The 22044-nt window shown below is 34.8% G+C and overlaps 2 protein-coding genes across 4 annotated transcripts; both read left to right on the top strand.

Annotated features, from left to right (window-relative positions):
* Positions 1-2166: 2166 nt before the first annotated feature.
* On the top strand, positions 2167-10287 carry LOC110463792. 3 transcript variants are annotated; one of them, XM_021518651.1, is made up of 13 exons: positions 2167-2339; positions 5118-5792; positions 6074-6119; positions 6388-6405; positions 6764-6790; positions 6989-7009; positions 7401-7421; positions 7712-7717; positions 8133-8138; positions 8374-8414; positions 8836-8841; positions 9353-9373; positions 9995-10287. In XM_021518651.1, exons 2-10 carry the CDS (start codon positions 5134-5136, stop codon positions 8404-8406), a joined length of 837 nt encoding a protein of 278 aa, XP_021374326.1. In that variant the 5' UTR covers positions 2167-2339; positions 5118-5133; the 3' UTR covers positions 8407-8414; positions 8836-8841; positions 9353-9373; positions 9995-10287. The 3 variants fall into 3 exon arrangements, with proteins under 3 accessions (XP_021374326.1, XP_021374325.1, XP_021374324.1); XM_021518650.1 differs by having other exon boundaries at positions 8374-8379; XM_021518649.1 differs by lacking the exons at positions 9353-9373; positions 9995-10287 and having other exon boundaries at positions 8374-8379; positions 8836-9342.
* Positions 10288-12889: 2602 nt separating this feature from the next.
* On the top strand, positions 12890-14773 carry LOC110463796. Its single transcript, XM_021518658.1, has 2 exons — positions 12890-12996; positions 13680-14773. Exon 2 carries the CDS (start codon positions 13712-13714, stop codon positions 14348-14350), a length of 639 nt encoding a protein of 212 aa, XP_021374333.1. The 5' UTR covers positions 12890-12996; positions 13680-13711; the 3' UTR covers positions 14351-14773.
* The last annotated feature ends 7271 nt before the right edge of the window (positions 14774-22044 follow it).

Consider the following 22044-nt stretch of genomic DNA (forward strand, 5'->3'; position numbering starts at 1 on the left):
GACTCAGGTGACCGTTTAGGCCCATGGGCCTCTTGTTATTGTGAACATTCAAATTTATATTTACATTTGCGCTGCAACCAACTATATGAACATTACCTGCAAAAATGCATTTCATTTGAGTATGAAAGCAAAAACTCTCATGACGTAACACGTGGTTTACTTAAATGACATCATAGATTAACCTTGTTCAATGAGAGTCTTGTCACTTCTCTTCAGATAACATGGAGAATGCCCCTGCGTCAAACGCTTAAATGACCGGTTACTTATTTACGCCAATTTTATTTAAATAGGGCTGTTTCCCCAGTGTCGTTTAAAGGCCGACGCATATACAAAACGCAGTAAAAAATGAATTATTTGATCAAAAAAAATTATAAGTATATGGATTGAACGGCTTTTTTTTTTGGGTTAATTTTCATGTCTGTATGAACGCAAACCAGTTACATCCATATTGCCTGAAGCTGGCCAGGGCTTCATGTTTAATATGGATGTAACCGATTTGCGTTCATACCGGCATGGACATTTTAAAAACGCCGTTCAATCCATATTCTTGCATCTTTTATTAAATAATTCATTTTTACTGCGCTTCAATCCTTATTTATTTAATTCGAGGAAAAAAGCCAATATATCCGCGTCAACATAAATGAACAGAATTTCACAAAAGGACCATTATAAAAACAAAGGAGACACGAACACAAAAAGACACGATTCCCTCCACTTCCCCATATACTATCGGACGCAATCACAAAGGTTTGTGTTCTGTTGTTAATGTATCAATACAACAAGACGGAACCACCCTGTAGAAACTCTGTAAATACAAGGAATTTAGTCTCTAAAATCTTTCACTGTAGAAAAAAAGGTGTCTTTAATTTTTTCAAAAACGATTATTATTTTACCCTTACCGTGGATATTTAAGCTATCATGGCAAACTTTTCTGATAAAAGTGGTATCGGTACCCAGTACTCGGAGACTAAGATAAACGTGGTAGCTTTTGTGTAACCAAATCTTTATACAAAGCAATCGTATATGTTGTTACAAGGTAGGAATTTCAAATGTTTCTGTTACGACCCAGGAGGGACAAAGTCCTTAAAGTTGGGGCAAACCCCAAGACTTATTTTAGAAGCATGATTTTGTTCATACGGTAAAGGAGTGGTCATTTGAATATTGCGACCCAGAGTATCATTCAGTTACCTAGAAGCTGATCCTGGTGGCAATCTCTGTTACGTTTTCCATGCCAAGTCATTGCATATGTGGTAATTTGATGAGAATTTCCAACCGTATGAAAGTAATGACCAAGGGACTAAGTCGCCCGGGGTGAGGCCCCCTGGAGCCATCTAGGAAGCATATGTTTCCAAGTTGTAAACTGTTTTTTTGTCCCTTCCCTCGGCCTAAAGGTCAGCTCTAGAACTGGTACAATTTTTATCCACACCATCAAGGTATTCTTAAAAGGGAATAGCTGGTATTCGCTTAAAGCAATATGGCCAAATTACCCCCCTTGGCGCAGCCTCTCGGATCGATCCCCCAGGTGTGAGCCCCTCAATTTGTACAATATTGAATCCCCAACTGAGACAGCTTCCAACCGAATATGGATTATATCTCTCTCAAAGTTCTAAACTTTGCGGAAGGATAAAGACTTCCCTGTGTCACACGCAGCACCCATCATATTATTCGTAGTCAAATCAAGAAACGTGTAGGTACAATGTAAACAAGTGATCAACGTACTAAGGCTAACATGTTTTAAATCAACATGGCGAAATTACCCATTTTTCGCCCAGCTCCAACATTTGTACAAATTTGAATCCCTACCTCTTGCGGGTCCTTCCAGTAAAATTGGATGAACTCGAATCAGACATTCAGAAGTAGTCGTTTGAAGACTTTTTTGACAGACGGACAATTGGATGACGGACACCACGGTATGGCATAAGCTCACCTTAGTATTTTTGACGTGTATTCATATGAAAATTCATCAAGATATGAAATGAGATTTCAAAAGATTTTCAGTCTGGTGTTAATCATACGTTGACATACGTTTAAAAATAGATATATAACTTAAATGCCCGTTGTATTAAGCACCACACTGACTTCGGTTTAGTCTGTGGGTCCGATCGATAGCTGTACATGTTTATACTAGTTATAGACAAGGTCGCGGTGTGTATTCGTACCGAACTACCGATATTTATATAGTATATCTGTAGAAAGTACTAGGGTATCCGAAGACCTACACAAAGTGATTACAAACTGCACGTAAATCTTGCTTCAGAACATAACCAGGTACAGCTTCCTGTCAATGTTGATCACAGACATCACGGCCCGACACCTGTAAAATACTGATCTAAAGAAAGGTAGGTACACAATCGAACGGTGTAAGGGAAATGAATGTGTGGGTATGTCATGTGTGTAGTGAATAGTAAATTATAACAAGATTAATTATACATAAACAGACCCGTCCCCACCAACGACGTATGTACGTACAGTAGTACAGTATACGTGACTGGATAAACATGTCCTGCTCAAGGTGGATTATTGACATAATTATATCCGATACATATATATAGGATAGATTCGGATGTCGATGTTGATAAAATAATCCATATAGGAAACACACCTCCGGTATATCATAGTATTACGACAGAATTATGCAATCCTAAATTAAGACACCATACATCAAACACACTTAAATGTCCCTTGTAAAGACCGGACTTCTATCATTAAATGTTGAAATGAACTGAAAACAAGCAAATTCGTGGAATTTATATCCACTGCTTGCAGGACATATTGTAGGTTAACATTATTGAGGTTAGGTTTCTTTAAACAGATGAGTATCGTGCTGTTGAGACATAATGTATAGCTTGAAACTTGAAGAAGAAAAGCCCTTTACCTCATTGATTATCCGTAAATATGTACAAATCACATCGGTTGGCAAACTTAGCATGAGTTGGATGTGCATAACGAATTTTGTTGAAACATCTTAACAATATCTAAAGCAATTATCACACGAAAACCAAAGAAACGAAACGCAGCAGATAATGACGTTTTTCGTTATTCAAGGGGCCATAACTCCGCCAAATGGGGTCCACTGAAAGTGGTTATCGAACTTGGCCGAGCCCTTAAAGCATTTAACCCTGTGACCAAGTTTGAAGAAAATCGGTTAACATTTGTTGTAGTTATTGCACGGAAACGAAGCGTGACAGACAGACAAACCCAAATTAATATCCCCCGTTTAGGTGAAAGCGGGGGATAATAAAATAGAAATATATATTCTGGTATCAGCAAACAAGAAACTCTGTACTGAGTGTTAATTCCCTTTATAAAAGCTCAAAAACATTAACTGTGAGAACGGACAACAGCAGCAACCATAATAGACACCTCATAATAGGAAGGACCGAATAAATCGTACAAAAAATAAACCGGAGGGGGTAAAAGTATTCCAGGAGGATGAGTATATCCTGTGTCACAAACAGCATCCATCAAGATATGTCTAGTCAAATCAATGAACGCAAAGGTACAATAATACCGGTTAACAACGCACTAAGACACACTAATATAACTTTACAGATCGTTTTCCCCTCGTAGTCAATCGTGTCATTACCGTACAAATTCTTCACAATATTCATACTGTAAATAATCATGATCAGAATTGTTTTTCTTAAGAACGGAAATCATGATCTATTTTTTATGTTTACATTTGCTATTTACAAAGTGGGTTTACGAATGCACAGTAATTTCAAAAATCAGCCAAAACATATGAAATATGCCATAAATTGATACTCGTTTTAAAATAGTACATATGTATTTGGTAGTCTCGTGAACGAAATCAATAGCAAATGCATATCTCATTTAAAGTGTGATTTTCTAAATTGTAAGATTCAACAAGTCCCTTGAAAGATGCTGTAGTCAACTAAAATTTCAACCTCCTGATAATTCATGTTCAAACACCAGTAAAAATCGGAACATATATATGTTATTTGTATATATTGGCTATACAACAAATACATAGCCGTGTTAACGTAGTCAAAATAAGGCATTAAGGCTGATGTCTTCATAAATATAGCTCACCGGACTTACAACATGTCAATCTCTTTTGCGACTCCACTGAATACTACGAAGTGACGCATAATTTAAGATTTATTTATATACATGTACCTAGGTCATGCGGAGCTTTATTTCTCTTCTACTAGCTGTTGACAGGAATTCCGACCTGAAATAAAGATAGATGTTTCCATGCGAAACCACTATAATCATAGTTAAATCCAATGGTAATACATTTTAACAAATTATAAATAAGAAAACAAATGGTAAGTAACCTTGATCGATAAATGGACTTTAGATGATGTGCCATTTGATAACATTCTGTGATTATATGAATGCGCTAGGCTTGTTATAAACATTAACGCTGAAAAGTACGATAATGTTTATAACAAGTCTAGCTCTTTTATAACAACATTGAATGTTAAGAAAGGACATTTTAGAAGTTTAAGTAGTGTGATGGTCAAAGGTCTATGGTTTTACACATATATACCGGTAAAATATGATACACGAACGTTTTACTATGATTTTTGTACTTTCCCATAGCAACAATCTTCTTCGTGTGAGGCCTGTTCGCCTCTCCACACATAGTTAAAGTGAATATATAGTCCCGCATGACCTACGTATGTAAATGATCTTCAAATAACATGTCATTTCGTAACATTCAGTTGGGTCGCTTAAGAGATTGACATTTTATAAATCTGGTGAGCAACTTTTATCATTACATCAGCCTTAATGGCGTATTTTGATTTCGTTAACCTGGTTATGTACCTTTTTAATAACTCATGTATAAGTCCAATATATTTAAATTTCATATATATATTCCGATTTTGTTTATAAGGGTTTTTGAATATGATTTGCCAAGGGGTTGACATTTAGGGTGACTATTACATCTTTTACAGGGCTTGTTGAACTTTAAGCGCGCCTAATATAATCTTTCTCGAACAGACCTACTAATGCCATGATGAATTTATTAAATAATCATATGTGAAATTATGAATATAACAGATAATCTATTGGATTTTTTTTATGTTTTGAAAGGTACTTTGCTTGTACTTTATATATATTAACGATAATTACGAATCCCGTTTCAGCTCACTAGCAATAAGCATGCCAACAAAAGGAGGAAAGGTCAGTTTTGGCGGTCAGTTAGAATTACCGTGTGCTGTTCACGATGATACAGAGTCACTGTTTGTGTGTGTCCAATGTTCAAATCTTCCAGTCTGCACCGATTGTATAAAGTCGACCCATTCGAAACACAAAGTAGTCAAAGTTGATGACCATATACCTGTTCTTCGAAAACAAGTACAACAGTTTGTTGAGAAAACGAAGAGAGAGAAGGTGGATTCGATGAAACAGGCTGTCGCGGTTATAACTGAGGAGGTGGCCGACAATAAAACACAAGGTGCAGATATAATGGAAAACATTGACAGGCGAGGAAAACAACTCCATGAACATTTGGATAAATTGATCAACGAGTGCAAGGCGGAATGTGCCGATACCCATCTCGCTTATGAACAGAAGTTAAAAAGTTACAATGCTAAAGTGTTGCAACGTTTCGCAGAAATTGAATCTGATATTACTACATGCAAAACCTCTCTGAAGTCCAGCAGGACATCTGACGTCATAAGTGCGTCACAAATAGCTAGTAAACAGTACAAAGATATTGATCACCCGTGGAAACCCAGATTCACCGTTGATGAGGGTGAAATATCAACAGAGGAAATTCGGAAATTGCTCGTTCATCTCCTTGTGAAGCAAGAATCGAAGTAAGTGCATGTCTCCAAACAGGAAGATAAAGATTCTCCTATTATCATAATATCATATATGCCTATCAAACGATACAACTTTTCTTTTTCCTCACGAATATATTTGCTTGTTTTACATTTATCTGAGAACATAAATCAACCTTTTCAAATGTTAAAACAGGTCTACATTCTTTGTACAGTATATACATATAATATATATACATATGATCATATAAAGCCGACTAAAAAATAAATCGGTGTATTTCTATGTGTGTGTGTAATTTAGTAAATTTATATTCCAGGGCCTCAGAATCTATTAAAGAGAAGCAAACCAACCCAGCGAAAAAAGTAAGTATGAATGTTATATGTCGTACCAATTAAATTTTCACAATATTAATGTAGCTAGATGTCAAATCAAACTTTTGAGTCCCAATGTACGTGTGTTGTCAGGTATTTGTTCATGGTGAACTGTGTGTTTTACTAAAGTTTTCTTATCTACATCAACGTTAACGCTGATATAAGTTACTTAGTGAATAGGATACCCTTTTGGAGATAGTAACTGTGATAGCTATGTACACTGTATGTTATTATGTAAAAAGTTTTCTTATATTTTTAGGTTTCAACGGGATGCAACGTAAGTATGAAATGAATGCCATTTATAAATGGTGGAATGGCGCTTACGAATCTTGATGCAACGTGATACTTGTAAACCTAGCTTATCAATATAGCGATAATTCTACTTAAAACCCATGTTATTATAATATATATAATTATAATAATATATATCCCATCTGAGCATAAATGATATTTTGTTTGCAATTTCATAAACTACTCCTCTAGATATATATATGTAACTCTACGATTATATAATAAATGTACGGAAACAGGGAAATAATATCATCTATATTTTAGAAAGTGTATCATGTACTATTATTGTATACCAAATATTGCTATAACAACTGGAACGTTTCTCTCTTTCTTTTCATGTTCAGTCGTGTGGCAACAAGGATTGCAAATGTGTAAGTGTCGATTAAGTTTTAATATTCAATATATGTAGTGTTTTGAAGTCATTATTTTTTAGATACTTTTTGTTAACACATTTTAATCGATTTCGATATTAAAGGACGCTAGATGTTGAACAAACGCTAGATGTTTAAATAGGGAGTGAAATTATTTTAATATGTTATACTTTCAATTTTACGGTTTTGTTATTTCAGAAAACTTGTTCGAAGTGCAACGTAAGTACATAAACATTTAACGTTTCAATATGGACTATGGTTAATGGAGATAAAAAGAATATGTATACATTGTCAGCTCTGTCTTAAATATTTCATTGAAATGTGGACCGCAACAATAGTTCATATGTCATAGATTGAAAGGCTATGTGTTTATTAGTATACCCCCATTTCGCTTTTAAAAAAGATAAATTTTCAAAAACGTTGAAAATAGTTATATAACTGAAAATACTATGCACATTCTTAGATAACTGATAATTTAGTACATAATAACGTGACATTCGTATTTGACATTATGGAAGCTTTTCATAAAGTGACCTACAGAATAGAATGTATTATGAAAGATTCTAATGGAATTGTTATTTGATTAAAGATATTGTTCTTGTTATTTCAGTACCGAGGCTCCGACTTCATTGTAAGTATCTAACGTTAAATCTTATACAGTTTTCCACGACTATAAATGAACGCAGTAATGATACATTTCTTAAACACATAATAACGAGGATTACCAGCAATCTTTCTAGCTTCTTTTTAAAGTTTACGTAGTTTAATAAACAGTTGATCAGTCTAATAGATTTTCGTTTTAGATAATTCCTGATATCATAAAAGTGTGCATTTACACAAAATTGAATACCGTATTGTTCTCAAAATAGCTTATGCTACATCATGTACTAATATTAATATGTTTTTATTGTTGTATTTCAGCATTTGGTATGTATATATAAGTAACTCGATCGTAGCAGTTTGTCTAAATCACTGGCACAGCTAATTACTGTAAACGACCTAAAAAGACACAAAAAATATCAATAATTTCAAAATTAAGTCGATATCATTTCTAGTTGACAATGTCTCAGTAGGAATATTTAAAACGTCTCAGAAGGGCGTAAGTTATCTTGTTTTTGTTGACTTTTCCACTTTTGTTCATGATCAATATTAAAAAGAAATACTTAGATGTATTAAATTGTAATCGTATAAATATAAAATTCCGAGATATCACCACAAAGACCATTCAAACATTGTTATTTCTCAGTGCATTCATCGGTCGCCACCGATACAGACTATTTATTCATCTGACTATATTTACATAATTCAATTCTTACATTTTGTATTTTCTCTTCAATTTCAGGGAAGGGTAAGTAATTCAAATTACTTATGGAAATAGAAAAATACTAACAAGCTAGCTTGTAGTTTTCATTATAAATCCAATAAAACATTTAAAATGTAAATTGAAAGTTTTTTATGTTAAAATGTTACAAACTTTATCTGAATGGTATTTGCATAAATCCTGAAAGTGAAGTGCTTATTGCCATTGTATATGATTTTATTAACAGAAACATTATCTAAAGTCGTTGTTTTCTTGTTTTCAGACAGTGGTACGTAACAGGATGGGAAAGCTCTAGGGACCAAAGTATCGATTTTAATACATTATATAGTGAATAGATATGTTATAAAACACCTATACTTAAACTTTATTTTGAATATGTTAAAAAGTCATGTTAAGAAGGTTTATAAGTTAAGAAGGTAGAAACGTTGTTATCTTGACAAATATTCCCCGAACTGTGGATCCCGCTTGCTATAATTTGTAGTATATGTCTAGATCTGAATAACGAAAACAGAGATATTAATCATGCCGCAAAGGTCTGTCGACTGTTCGTGTAAAGAAAGATTGTTTACATATATCTCTATCTATATAAACGTGAAAATGAATATGGGATTGACCAATTTTAGCATTTTTAATTCCCCTCCTATCAGATTATCATTTAATCATAGATTTTATGCAAATTTTAACAAAATGTACTATTCATTTCTTTTTCTTCTTATCCTTTCAGGGTAGGGTGAGTATTGCCGTGTGGAATGTATTTCATAAAGTCGAGTTAAGTACCAGTGTTACCTGACTAACAAATATCTATATAACAATGTAAAATAGGTAATCATTGAATTATACAGTAAGAACTATAGTTTGGTTTGCTTTCTACATCTACAAAACAACCAAGTAAGTCTGCTTCTTCCCCTGATGCTGCGTGAGCTACAAACTTGCGTGTCCATTCCATCGTCAGTCGGTCTGTTGTTTGTCACTTTGTCTCGGATTTTTTTATTATAAAATATGTTATCACTTTATTTCGAGTGATTATTTTAAGTGTATTACATTACATATTAAATGCAACAGAAATACTTTCAAACAAATTGCTACTAGAAGACTTGCGTAGTATGAATTCAATATTTCGTATACAAATGTAAGCTCTATGACTAACACTTTGTATTCAATATACTGGTAAATCAAGCATTATAGACATTGTAATTTGTAGTACAGACTGACCTTTCTAAATCTTATGGTCTTATTTGCAGTGGCAATGTCCAAAGTGTAATGTAAGTAACAACTTATGGTTTGTCTGACCTTTTCCTTTGATATTATTTTTTTATACACGTATTTGAGCAAAAAAAATCAACTGTCTGATCCAGAACCACTTTATTCACTTAGCAGTCTGTATATAATTGTATGAGTCGTGAATCACTATGACATCCCTTTCACATTGTAAATTTGTTGAACACAAAAGCAATTATGTCTATACAAAATATATATTAAGTTTATTTTTTGTCATAGAAAATTCTTAAACAATTAAAAACAAGTGCCGGTGTGTGTGCTACAGATGTAGGTGCAACTTTTTAAACGGCTGATTATTTAACGTATGTTCTCTAAACATTTGCGAATAAATGCTTCTTCAACTCATTTCTTAAAACCTATATGAATTATATTGTAATTGAAATATTAAGCTGTAAATTATTTAAAAAGTACACAGAGCCTTGTTTATTTTCAAAATGAATTCTAATTCTTGAACCGTTATAAGGTAAACATGTCATGTATTCATCACGAATGTTGAACGAGATCAAACTTTCTAAAAGAAACTTAACACCAAATTATAAATGTCATAAAACACATCATCACAATCTAATATATGTTTTAATGAGGATTATTGTTATTTCTAACAGAAATACTTCTAGCTATGCACAAATCGAGCAAGAATGGATAAGCGGAGAATACAACTGGAAATCAACCATTTCGTTTTACTGGACATTCTGTATAATTGTTTTTGTATCATTGGAAATACGTTTTATATATGAAATGTATATTGAGCATATACGTCAGTAGAAAATGGACATTTTATTAGGTTAAGTTATTTTATAATACAATAAAACTGGATTAATATAAAATGTACGTCGTGTTGTTAGCACATCATGTTTATATTGCATTGTTATCAACGTTGCATTAATAAACTGTTTCTCTGAGATAAAATTAAACTTGTGTATTGCACTTTGTAACTCAAAAGTACCAACCTCACGTATACAGAAAGAGACTAAAAAAATCAATAGAATGACTGCATCTTCTCCCACATTTCACAGGTTCACTTCCGTATTTTAACTAAGAAAAGAGAAACCTGTCTAGGGAAAGACAGTTTACACGTGCTATTAGTCTGTAGTGTATGCAGTGTACCCAGGGTTGCGTCATTAAGTTTGTCGCCCTTTCCATGCGCCTTTGATGATGACCATGTGCAATGGGTTCGCAATTAAAATGTGTATGGTAGGAAAGTGTGGGGGAAAATAATCAATCGTTCCTGTGTAACACAGACAGGGAAATTTCAACCTTGGTGAAAAGAATTCGTACTAAACGTCTAAAATTTTAGTCTCAAGTTAACATCTTTCTGTTTAACCTTACATGTACATATATATACACAGGATTTATAGATTTTTTAAACCATTATTAGATATCGTAGGTATTATCTATTATACTAGTTGTAGAAGTCGTTATACATCATGTGACTTCTCGGAATTTAGAAAATAACAACCCAAAGTGCTATTGAGAATAAAATTATTATAACACTATTTCATTCCCAGGGGTGTTGGATAGGAAAATTCTACCGGAGAGGTAATACCCGAGGCTTGTCGATGATTTTGCTCCAATTTGAAAATCCAAAGGGTAGAATTTCCCTATATATCCTACATATATATTTCATTCCAATCACCAAACTTAGATCAGAAACCACAAAAAGGCGTCGAATTGCGGCATCGCGCCATTTATTATTTTTTTAAGAAAAGAAATATTGTTTGAAATTATTAGAATAATCATTTTAAATTAGCGGCGATTTAAGTACTTTTTATGTACCGTTGAACGTTTTGAATATTTTTGTTAAAGAGCTATTTTCCGAGCACGTAGTCACACAATCCTAGCACTGTGTAGTGCTCGTGCTACAAATTCATACACTGCAAATAACGGTTGCAGTTACACTCTCATAAATCAACATCCACATATAGAACTTGACGGATATCAAAGGGTATTGCCACATTATATGATAACTATAGTCTGCGGAAAATAACGTTATTATTCAGTCTAAGCACGGAATTAGATTAGACCGTGGTGTAAGCTTATACTGTAAATATATGTATTTCGTTCAGATGCAATCCGTTACCTATTTAAGAACATTGATGGGTCTGTTTGTAATTATTGAAAAAAAACTAGACTCTATTCAGTCTTGAAGAATTGGTTGTTAAAACGTTTCATCAATCATTTGACATTTGGCTTAAAAGGAGGGTAACATCACTTAACATGTTAAATCGCGTTACTCTTACGGTTCTTTGTTTTCCTTGGTATTTAACCATTCATTAGTTTCTGTGCCACGAGAAGCAGCCGCCAGATAATCCAGTACTTATGCAGACCTAAACGCGACCTCGCTCTACCGTAATTAGTACTCCCGCTGACGATTGAAGAGTTCCTCTAAAGAAGTACCGCTCCTTCGAATTCAGCCTTAGGGAGTTTAGGGAATGCAGAATGTCAGACCAAGAAACGGTGTGTCGATGATATTGACCCGATATTTACAGAATTTCCGGAAAACATGAAAAAGCAAATTGCATTGCACTTGCGTGACTTGTGCGACATGCAATAGCAACGCAGCTGATGTGAATGGCGGAGTTCCTTTCTCTGAGGCATACTGCAGTGTAAAACTGGTAAAAAGGAAAGTTTTTGGGACTTTGATGAAGGAAAACTTCTCGAAGACGTACCTGTAAGGGTTGAAAGATACGTCCTTGGTAAACTATTGCACTACCTTGTTAATGTTGGTAAGTATGATGGTCTTTGTGTTCAGACCTTGAATTTCTGAATAACTAAGAGGCGCATGGTCATGATAGTTCGTCAGCAGCAAGCTCGAGTGATCAATGGCTGTCACTTTTAATTTGTTAAAATAAATGACCTTGATCCGCTTTCAGGGTTACTGGGGTCATATGTGTTAAAACCTTAAAATGACTGAGAAAAAAATGAATAACTAGGTGACATTGGTCATGCTATTTGATCAGTAGTAGTCAGTAATATGATTATATTAGGAAACTCAAAGGGAAAAATAAAGTTTGTTCGAGTGAATGACCTTATATTGAGTATAGGTTCATTATCTATTGATATTGAAATACCTTGATACACTTTCAAAGTCACAGAAGGTATATATATACAACTTGTTCTGCATGTTAATCAAACCAAGAGGCCTGAGGGTAATGATGCTGTGCTTGTAAAATAGCTATCAAGTTTTCCCCCTACCAAATATGCTGGCCATTTCCATTGTAAAGCCTTGACATTTTATTGCCATAATAAAAAAGAAATCCTATGATGCTGTTTGGTCATGGAATAAGACAAAGGTTAAGTTGATATGATCCAGCTTTTACTTGCTAGACAGTTTCCTTTTAAAATATGCAAATCAGTGGTGAAATAAAATGTCAGCTTCATTTATGTGATTTTTTAACTCACTTTTTTATCTATTTCAGAAAAACAACTTGCTCTGCTGAACTTGGAACAATATAACAAGACAGATCTTGCCATTGTGCTGGCAAATCACTGGAAGGTATATTATTGACAAGTACTGTACTGGGAAAAATATCGGGAAAAGGATTAAATGTCCTTGTTCCTCTGACTGTGATATGGCAGGCACACTTAATTGGGGATACAAGTATAGGTAATTATACGTATTCTCTGATATACAATTGATTATTACAAACCAGCATTTGATCTATTCACATTTTGCACTGTCTGTCTGGGCCAACTTGGAGCAAATTATGGAAGTTGTTTTAAACATATTCAGATCTTAAAACCAATGAACCTCATTTTGAATTGATGAACATGAAACTGATAATGTTTGTTAAAATGATGAATTACCTTGCTTCACTAGAAGGATTTCAGGTCAAACATGTTTAAAATCTTTAAATGATGTTTTCTGCATAAGCAAGACGATTGAGGGTTATTATAAATGGCCAGTAGACTGTAGCATAATATCAGTGGTATGATGGGCTATCAACTTTTTTTAAACCAATGACCTTGTCCCACTTTCCTGGTTAAAACGGTCAAATGATTGGAAAAACTTACAGCATTCCGAAAGGTCCCTAAAAGGCCTAAGGAAGGTACAATACATTTGGCCAGAGACTTGCTGGAATAAAACACTATCAAGACTGTAGTGTTAGCTTTCATGCTGTCAAGTTTGTTTTATAAACTAGATCTTGTCCGACTATGAAGGTTACATAGAGGTGTGTTTAATTTGCCAACAGCTTTGAAGAAAAGGTAAAGGATACAGACCCTTTTGACCTCTTGTTGGTATCTTTTATGCAATTATAAGAACTGAAACTTGTATCAATTGTTTTACAGGGAATGAAGAGGCGTGGCATGGACGTTTAGATATGATTGTCAACCAAGATGTAGAGGTGAACATTATTGAAGATGACGACCCCGATCCTGAAAGTCCAGGAGGAAAACCATCAGTCGGAGGAAAGAAAAACACTACTAGTATGGAAAAGAATCATCAAACCATCGCTCAGACTGTAGTTTTTCCTTTTTTTCAGCAACAGATTCACCCTCTGAGTAGACATTTTGCAGTACCATGTTTTGGAATAACAAGCACAGGTTTAGTTATATATTTTTATGATTCAAGGCATGATGTCCTCCTGGAAAGCACTCCCATTTCTTTGTTAACATCAGTTAAGAATGAACCATACATAAAGGTCAACTTAACAGCAATAATGGCATCTTGGCTAGCTGTTAATTACAAGTATTTGTCAAGAGGATTACCAGAGTCTCTGAAATCTGAAGACAGTAAAACTGATTTTTTCTCTCAAGCTGTAGGAAAAATTGAAGTGTACAAAAATAGTTTGAAATCCGGTGTTGTCGGAGTAGCAGTACATCCACCGACAGATAATGAGGTTTCAGATGAATCAGACGACTTGGATGATATAATACGCTCACTGTATGAAGTTTTTGTTGAAGTGGAAAGTTTAAATGAGAATTTAAAAGAATTTCCAAATGACAAGTATTGGATATAGACTTTATTTTGTTCAAACGACTTGTATCCCTTGATGAAGTTAGAAAGGGATTACAAACAAAAAACGTTAAACCAGACTCCTTACAGAATCTGACACGACCAGTTTTTGTCAAGACTTTTGTTTATGATTCATAACAACTGTTGATATGTTCAGAAATTAACTTGTTTACTAAGTTATATACCATGATGGATCAAGGAGATTACAAGCAATTGTGAATTTCGCTGGTTTGTTAACATATCTTCCATTTTGATAAATATGTCCCTTTCAGATGGACCCAATGTGAAAATATTGGCTCTGCAGTTTCCAGAATTTTTGTAAAGATTCTGATGTTATTTAAATGATATGTACATTAAATACATTGTTCAACTTTGTTAAAATCTAAAAGAAGTATGATCATATTGCTGATTCAATTTCTTCGCTTGAATGACTATTAAATGTATAAAACTAGCAAGACAGCTATTTATTTTCATTTTGGACAGCACTTTCCCATGCTGCATTGAAGTTATTGAAAATATCTGATAAAACCCATAAGTACCACCCATTGAAAACTTATCAGCACTAACATAATAGTTTAAAATTCAATATTCAAATCAATTAACTAAAAACATACAACACAAAAGGAATGAAAATATCACTGAATAACCAAGGAAGCATTGAGGGATCTTGAGGAAACAAGCTTTATTTTATTCCCCAGGTCCAAAGTTATGCCTGCTTTAAATTCAAGTTTATCAGAAAAAACAAAATGGCCCCTTGATGGTTGACGTTTTACTTATGTTTGTTGTGTTCTATCTGTTTAGTGTCAATGCTCTAGCGACTTGTTAATTTATTTTGATCAAATTGTATACAAAGGTGTAGTATGAGAATATTTCTGGAAAGATACATATTTCAGGGTAATAAGGTCAGGGCTGAGGTCATTAATGTTTGTAGAAATTGTCCACCAATCCACTGACATCATTCTTTACAGATTTTGGTCAAACTTTTTTACGAATGTCAATTAGGGACTTTCTCCCCAATGAGTTAGTACTTCAGAGTCCCAAGGTCATTGCCAATGTCACTATTGCTAATTATAATACATGTCTTTTAAAGTTAATTATTTGCATGGGATAGGAGGCCTTCATGCCACAGACACGCTGTAGTTGATACCAAAGGCAGTCCAGAAGTGAGGGACATGATTGTTTGAAATACTTTGACTGTATTTTTTCTTTCATTTCCTTGGTGTGAATTGCCTGACGCAAACTAACCTTTCCCCAACTATCCAATAAACAACATTTATAGCTCAGGAAATGTGGCAGCTTACACTGAAGTGTTGTTAAAAAGTAAGTCGGGTAATTGGGGAATTCATTTATTTATTTTTTTGTCGACATTCTTCTTAAAATGCAGTTGCATTGCGTCTCTTTTTCTACAGCCTTCTTAAAATTGCGTTACCCTGACCACAGCTTTCTTAGAATAATTTTGTGTCATCTTGTCCATAGCCTAATTAAATACAGTTACGTTATCTTGTCCCAAGCTTTCTTAAAATACAACTGCGTTACCCTGTCCACAGATTTTTATCCCCCACTTTCACCGAAACGGGATATATTAATTTGGTTCTGTCCGTCCGTCTGTCTGTCTGTCACGCTTCGTTTCCGTGCAATAACTGCAACAAATGTTAACCGATTTTATCCAAAACTTGGTAACCGGGTTAAATACCTGGCCAAGTTCGATGACCACGGAGTTATAGCCCCTTGAATAACGAAAGACGTCATTATCTGCAGTTTCTGTGCAATAGCTACAACAAATGTTAACCGATTTTCTTCAAACTTGGTAACAGGGTTGAATGCCTTAAGGGCTCGGCCAAGTTCGATGACCTCTTAAATAACGGAAAACGACATAATCTGCCGTTTCTGTTCATTAACTCTCGCAAATATTTACACTGCTTTCTTCAATCAGTTTACTTTACACCGTAATACCTACATGTTCAAAAAAAATGTTACTTCTGTATAAGGTTGTTTTTTCCATGTTCAAGCTATACATTGTCTCAACAGCACGATCCTTACATGTTTAAACCTAACCTCAATATTGTTTTACCTACAATATGTCCAGCAAGCGGGGGATATACATTCCACGAATTTGCTTGTTAAAAATACATTTACGTCTCCTTTAGCTTGTCCCCTTTGTCCACAGCAGCGTAATCCTGCCTATAACCTAATTAAATAAAATTGTGTCTGTCGCCTTGTCCACATCACCTTATCCATAACCTTCTTAAAACGCAGTTTCGAAATCTTGTCAACAGCCTTCTTATAATGCTGTTGCGTAATCTTGTCCTCAGTTTTCTGAAAACAAAATTGCGTTACCCTGACCACAGCTTTCTTCAAATAAATTTGTGTCATCTTGTCCACAGCCTAATAAAATACAGATGCGTTATCTTGTTTCTTAAAATACATCTGCGTTACCCTGTCCACGGCTTTCTTTTATTTTTAATACGCTTAGGAAGGAATAGAAGACGTCTCTGTGGTCTATATCCATTTTGAACAGTGGATGCTTTCTGTCTCGAAGAAAATATGATGATTTATTTTTTCGCGACGAGTGTCCCGTACCCTTAACATTTAACTATCCGATCAGAACCTTTGACAAATCTGCCTGGAGAAACCAGTATAAAAATTGTTCCGAATACGACAAATCGTCGCACATAGTCGAAATGGATCTTTTATCGATTCCAATCTGCTCAACATGAGAGCAACTGCATCAGCCTCATTAAAAAATCTGCTTGAATTCGGAATTTTGCCGAGAATGGACCTTGATTGAGGAACTTTGGTATTAGTTCAGTACACCGGAAGTTCAATAAAATACGATGTCGGAAATCCTGTCTGTACGTAATTTAAGTAACCCTATAAGAGTCTTTGCAGATGATTGCACGGTGTTTCGTCCAATCACCAACCCCAGGGACCCGGATTGGAGGTATTGAAGCTATACCCTCGTCTCTTTAGAAGTGAAAGAAAGAGTGCTCGGCTAATGGCAATTCATACTGAAATTTGTGACGTCACTTACGTAACTGCAAAGCGTTGAACTATCGGCACGGAATAAACACATGCCACCAACAGTTGTTGACTCAAGCTAATGCCTATGTGTTACCATTAACAAAAACCAAAGTGGGAGCAACACATCAACAACATCAGTGCCAGATATAACAGAAGACCCCCGGATTCCTCAAACGTAATCGTCGAGGGTGCAGAACATCAGCACGAACCCTTGCCTACGAAGCCATATTGCGTTCCAGAATGGAGTATCTCGTTGGGACAGATAAAACATCAAACAGATCACTCAACTAGAAAAGGTACAAAGTATGGCAGCAAGAATTACCACCAATAATTATTGGGAGAGACAAACTGGATGTGCCACAAAAACGGTAAGCAGGACGGAAACCTCTTGGCGTGAGGAAAGATTTAGAATGTAAAATGTATGTACATATCTAGTATTTGGCTTTCTACCATTACGTGTTTCATTTGTCTGTCTATGTAATCATTTGTTATTGAAATGTTATAATCCCTCAAAAAGTTAAGGAGAGTAAGAAACACCTTATATTGCTATTCAAAATCCAGATCAACCCGGTGGTAGCCTTCCTGGCTGATGCTCACCTTCAATACCGTCAGATGCCTATAGAACATTAGAACAACACTACTTCCGAAAACCACCCAGCAGTGAAGAAATGATCCGCTACTTCTTCCTCCCTAGAACCATCAATCTACCATCAGATGTAGCATCCTCTAGTTCCATAGAGGTGTTTCGGGCATCATTTGGCAAATTACTACCAGCCATTTCCCGTAGAGCGAGCATACTTGCTGGGTTTTTTTTTTTATCTTTTTAACTATCACTCTGTGGTAACTGTTTATATGAGTACATACTTCACATGGAGGAAGAATGGGATGGACACTAGCAGTCAAATTTAATATCGGATCAAGCCCAAAATGATTCCAAATGGAACTTGAGTGAAAAATGCTTTCATAAAAAAACATCAAAACATTCGTTCAAAAGTTATTCGGCATGGACACTAATTATATTGTTGTCATAAAATCCAAGATGGCAACTGGCAGCTATGTTTATTTTCAGAATTCATTCAAAATTGAACTTGAGCGGGTTATTGACAGTATAGGCAAGTGTAGAAAATGTCATGAAAATAAAAGTATTCCTTACAAGATTGGCGAACGGAGGCCATTTGTGCGGATTGGTCTCTTACTTTTGTATCACCTTTGCTTCGCAAGCGACACATTTGAGCTGACAGCACACCAAAATCAAAGCAAAATGTGTCGTGAACCCTTTCAAAAACAAGGACAGCTTCGTAGGGGATATTATTGTCAGCAGCATGTGACTGGCCTTCTGAATATTTATTAAGAGGAAAAAGTATCGATACCGGGTAGGACTTTACCGATAGGATATGAAATATCATAAAAACATTGTATTCCATGATATACACCTGAATAGAGATACAAATTACCTGAAATTAATCAAATAGCATTACATGTGGGAGCGAGCTTCGATTTTGTCAAGACATCCAAAGGGGTGCAGAAAACGTAAACCCCGAAAACATGTTCCTTTCGATATGTACAAAATAACAAAAAGTCATAGCAATAAAAGAAATATTAAAATATGTAGACGATGATAGAATATCTCTTAAAATAATAACTTAAATTGCAAAAAACATCCTTACTCAGTTGCTGGAAATATTAGTGTGTTTTTTTTCTCTGTCTGAACGTTCAAACGACGGCAGCTTGAAGAGGATTGGTTTGGTTTGATTAAATATGAGAATATCTCAATCCTTAATTATCAATCTGATCCTGCTGCTTTTGTCAGCGTTTCGAATGCGCTTTCAACGTTAATATAAACTGTATTTCATTCCACATTAAGTTGCATGACACCACATAACATACAAAACACAGAGGAATGGGATCCGGAAACAAGTTGAAATAACATATATTTCCGTTTCCGAGAATGTATCTCATTATATTAAGGCATGAAGGCATCGTTACTGAATTCTATGGAAAGAAATATAAAAACTTAAAATAGTAACTTACTTTTAAACATAGTTCGAGGGGATATTTGAAATGTGAGTAAAAGAAGACGGGTACGGGGGGGGNGGGGGATATAGATGCCCGTGCCAATAAGAATAGAAGGAGAGGAAACAGGTGATGTGAAACAAAGGATCGTTGTTTAATGAATAGAACTTAGTCAAATCTTTTAGTATGGATGATGAAGTTTTGTACAGATGACAAAATTTAAGCATTTTTATCATATGTAAGCTCATCAGTCCCGAACATAAGTAAATCAGTTGAGAGTGGATGGTTGATTTCGTTAAATGTATGTAAACGTAGTTGAGAAAAAAGATCACAAAATGTTCGTTGGTTTTATTTGCTTGCATGCAAGAACACAGAGGACTATCAATTAGATTTCTCTGGTACAGATAAAACTTAAAGGAACTACACTCCATTCTTAATCTAGTATGATATATCTGCCACAGTCTGGTACCATTAAAGTAGAAAATTGGAATTGTGTGTGAGCGGGCTTGCGTAGATAGGTTTTAAGTTTATAAATTGAAGGGTCATTCTTATCATAGTCAGGCAAGGAGTTCCAGATACTGATGACAGATGGCAAAAAATCGCGATCGTATGACAAACTGGTGGACGAAAATTATTACCCGTGCGAGTATCATGTTTGTGATAATTTCGGTTACGCTGAGGTAGAATATTTAGAAGATGTTGAGGAGCCAGACCGTGAACCATTTTTTGAAAAGAATAGGCTTGTGCTGTTTACGTCTTTCCTCGAGGGGAAGCCAACCTGTTTCAGTATACAGTTTACTCTACTTGTGAGCCTAGTGCCGCCAGTGACTATGCGTGCTGCTTCTAATTGAAGATTTCTAATAATTCAGATTGAGCTTTAGTAAGGCAGTCCCATAAGATATCGCCATAGTCGAATAAGAGTGTAGTACATAGTTTGGAGACTATACCTGTCCAAAGAGAATTTAAATTTACGTAAGATATTTATTTTAGGTGAAATTTTAGATATCAAATAATTGATGTGCTCATTCCAATGACCGTTTCCAGAGAGAAAAACACATAAATGCTTGGGTGTAGTAACTTCAGAGATGTTAAGTTACTTCAGAGATGTTAGTATTGTTCATATTTAAGGGAGGGTAAAAAGGTTTAATGGTTTTTCTACTAGGGGCGGGGATAGGAGGGAGTGAGTGTGCAAAAAATTGTAGACATATTTGAAGACACATCTTTCCATTAATTTTCCAACGATCGATAGCAGTGATATAGGTCTGTAGTGAGTTAATATAGACTTGTTATCTTTTGTATGCATAGGGGTGACGTTAACAAACTTCCATTCAGATGGGAATACCCCAGATCTAATTGGCCTGTTAAAGAGATTACTTAAGGGGACACATATAATATTTACTGATTCTTTAAGAAGACGAGGATTTACCAGGTCAGGACCAATGGCCTTAGTCTGACATCGTTAGCTGTGATGTTAATATCAGATAAGGAATTATTACATTCGTCGTTAATGTTAGGGAGATTAACATTGGAGTCATCAACTGTAGACTGGGCACAAAAGAAGTCATTAAATAAGCAAGCTTTCTCAAAGTCATCTAATATAAACCAGCGCTATTATTATGAATAAATGGTGGTATACAAAATTTACCAGAGTTTGGTAATACATGTAGTTGCTTTACTGATTTCCGCCATTGTTTAGCACTAATGTTAGAAGGATTGCGAAGTTCGCTACATACATTTGAAAAATATGTTAATTTGGCGTGCTTGATTGTGTTAACACATGTACATTTGTTACGAAGTCGACGAAACTTTGCCCAGTGAGCTTCAGTAAGGGTGTGCTTGGCTTTTTTATGAGCGCACTTTCGTTTACGAATTAATCTCCTTATTTATATGCGTTTGATGGCCAATGGGGGTTCATTAGATCTGATGGTTATTTCTTTATTCGGAATACACGATTGAGCAATAGTAAGCAAAATATCTAAGACATTTTGACAGCATCATTAATATCATCAAAATCACTCAATAAATTCCAGTCAACTGAGCTTAGTTTTCCCCTAAATAAATCGTAATTTCAACGTTTATATATATGCTTCATGGTTTTAAATACGATTCAGCGAATTAGTTCGGAATTTGTAGAAGTTTATATCGAAGTTTTACTTTAATTTATACACAAACAATGTATGTTCCATTTAAACGTCACATTGAAACATTGTTTGTGTTTAGTCAAAATACGCTCCATCATATCTGACGATTATTTCACGTCTTTGCAGTTTTCATCTGGGATTGATTCGGAGGGGAACAGTACTCCTAGTGCGAAATAACTTATTTATCTATTTGATGCATGGGGAGATTACGTTAGGGCACATAATTAGACTACCTAAGTCCGTGGTTAGTGCTAACAGCGTAGTACATTAATCAATTAATATGATGCAGCAACATATGTAGTTATATAGTGTATGCATATTGAGTAAATTTCATCTGTGTACCTCTTAAACATTGCTCATGAAAAACTCGATTGAAATATTTAAAAATCATACAATGTATTTCTAAACATGGAAAACTACATGTTCAAAAAATATTAATTTATAGGATATAAATGACTAAAATTTGTCTGAAATTGTCTATTTCTTTTTTTTTTTTGAAATTAAGAGAATCAGTTATTTTATA

The sequence above is a fragment of the Mizuhopecten yessoensis genome, unplaced genomic scaffold (genome assembly GCF_002113885.1).
Source record: "Mizuhopecten yessoensis strain PY_sf001 unplaced genomic scaffold, ASM211388v2 scaffold10929, whole genome shotgun sequence".
NCBI lineage: Eukaryota > Metazoa > Mollusca > Bivalvia > Pectinida > Pectinidae > Mizuhopecten > Mizuhopecten yessoensis.

Bases quoted from the DNA above. Each gene is read 5' to 3' on its own strand.
- LOC110463792 (XM_021518649.1), top strand. From the start codon at position 5,134: ATGCCAACAAAAGGAGGAAAGGTCAGTTTTGGCGGTCAGTTAGAATTA. The intron at 6,791-6,988 runs GTAAGTGTCGAT...TTGTTATTTCAG, and splicing joins GCAACAAGGATTGCAAATGT to AAAACTTGTTCGAAGTGCAA. The intron at 7,010-7,400 runs GTAAGTACATAA...TTGTTATTTCAG, and splicing joins AAACTTGTTCGAAGTGCAAC to TACCGAGGCTCCGACTTCAT.
- LOC110463796 (XM_021518658.1), top strand. From the start codon at position 13,712: ATGATTGTCAACCAAGATGTAGAGGTGAACATTATTGAAGATGACGAC.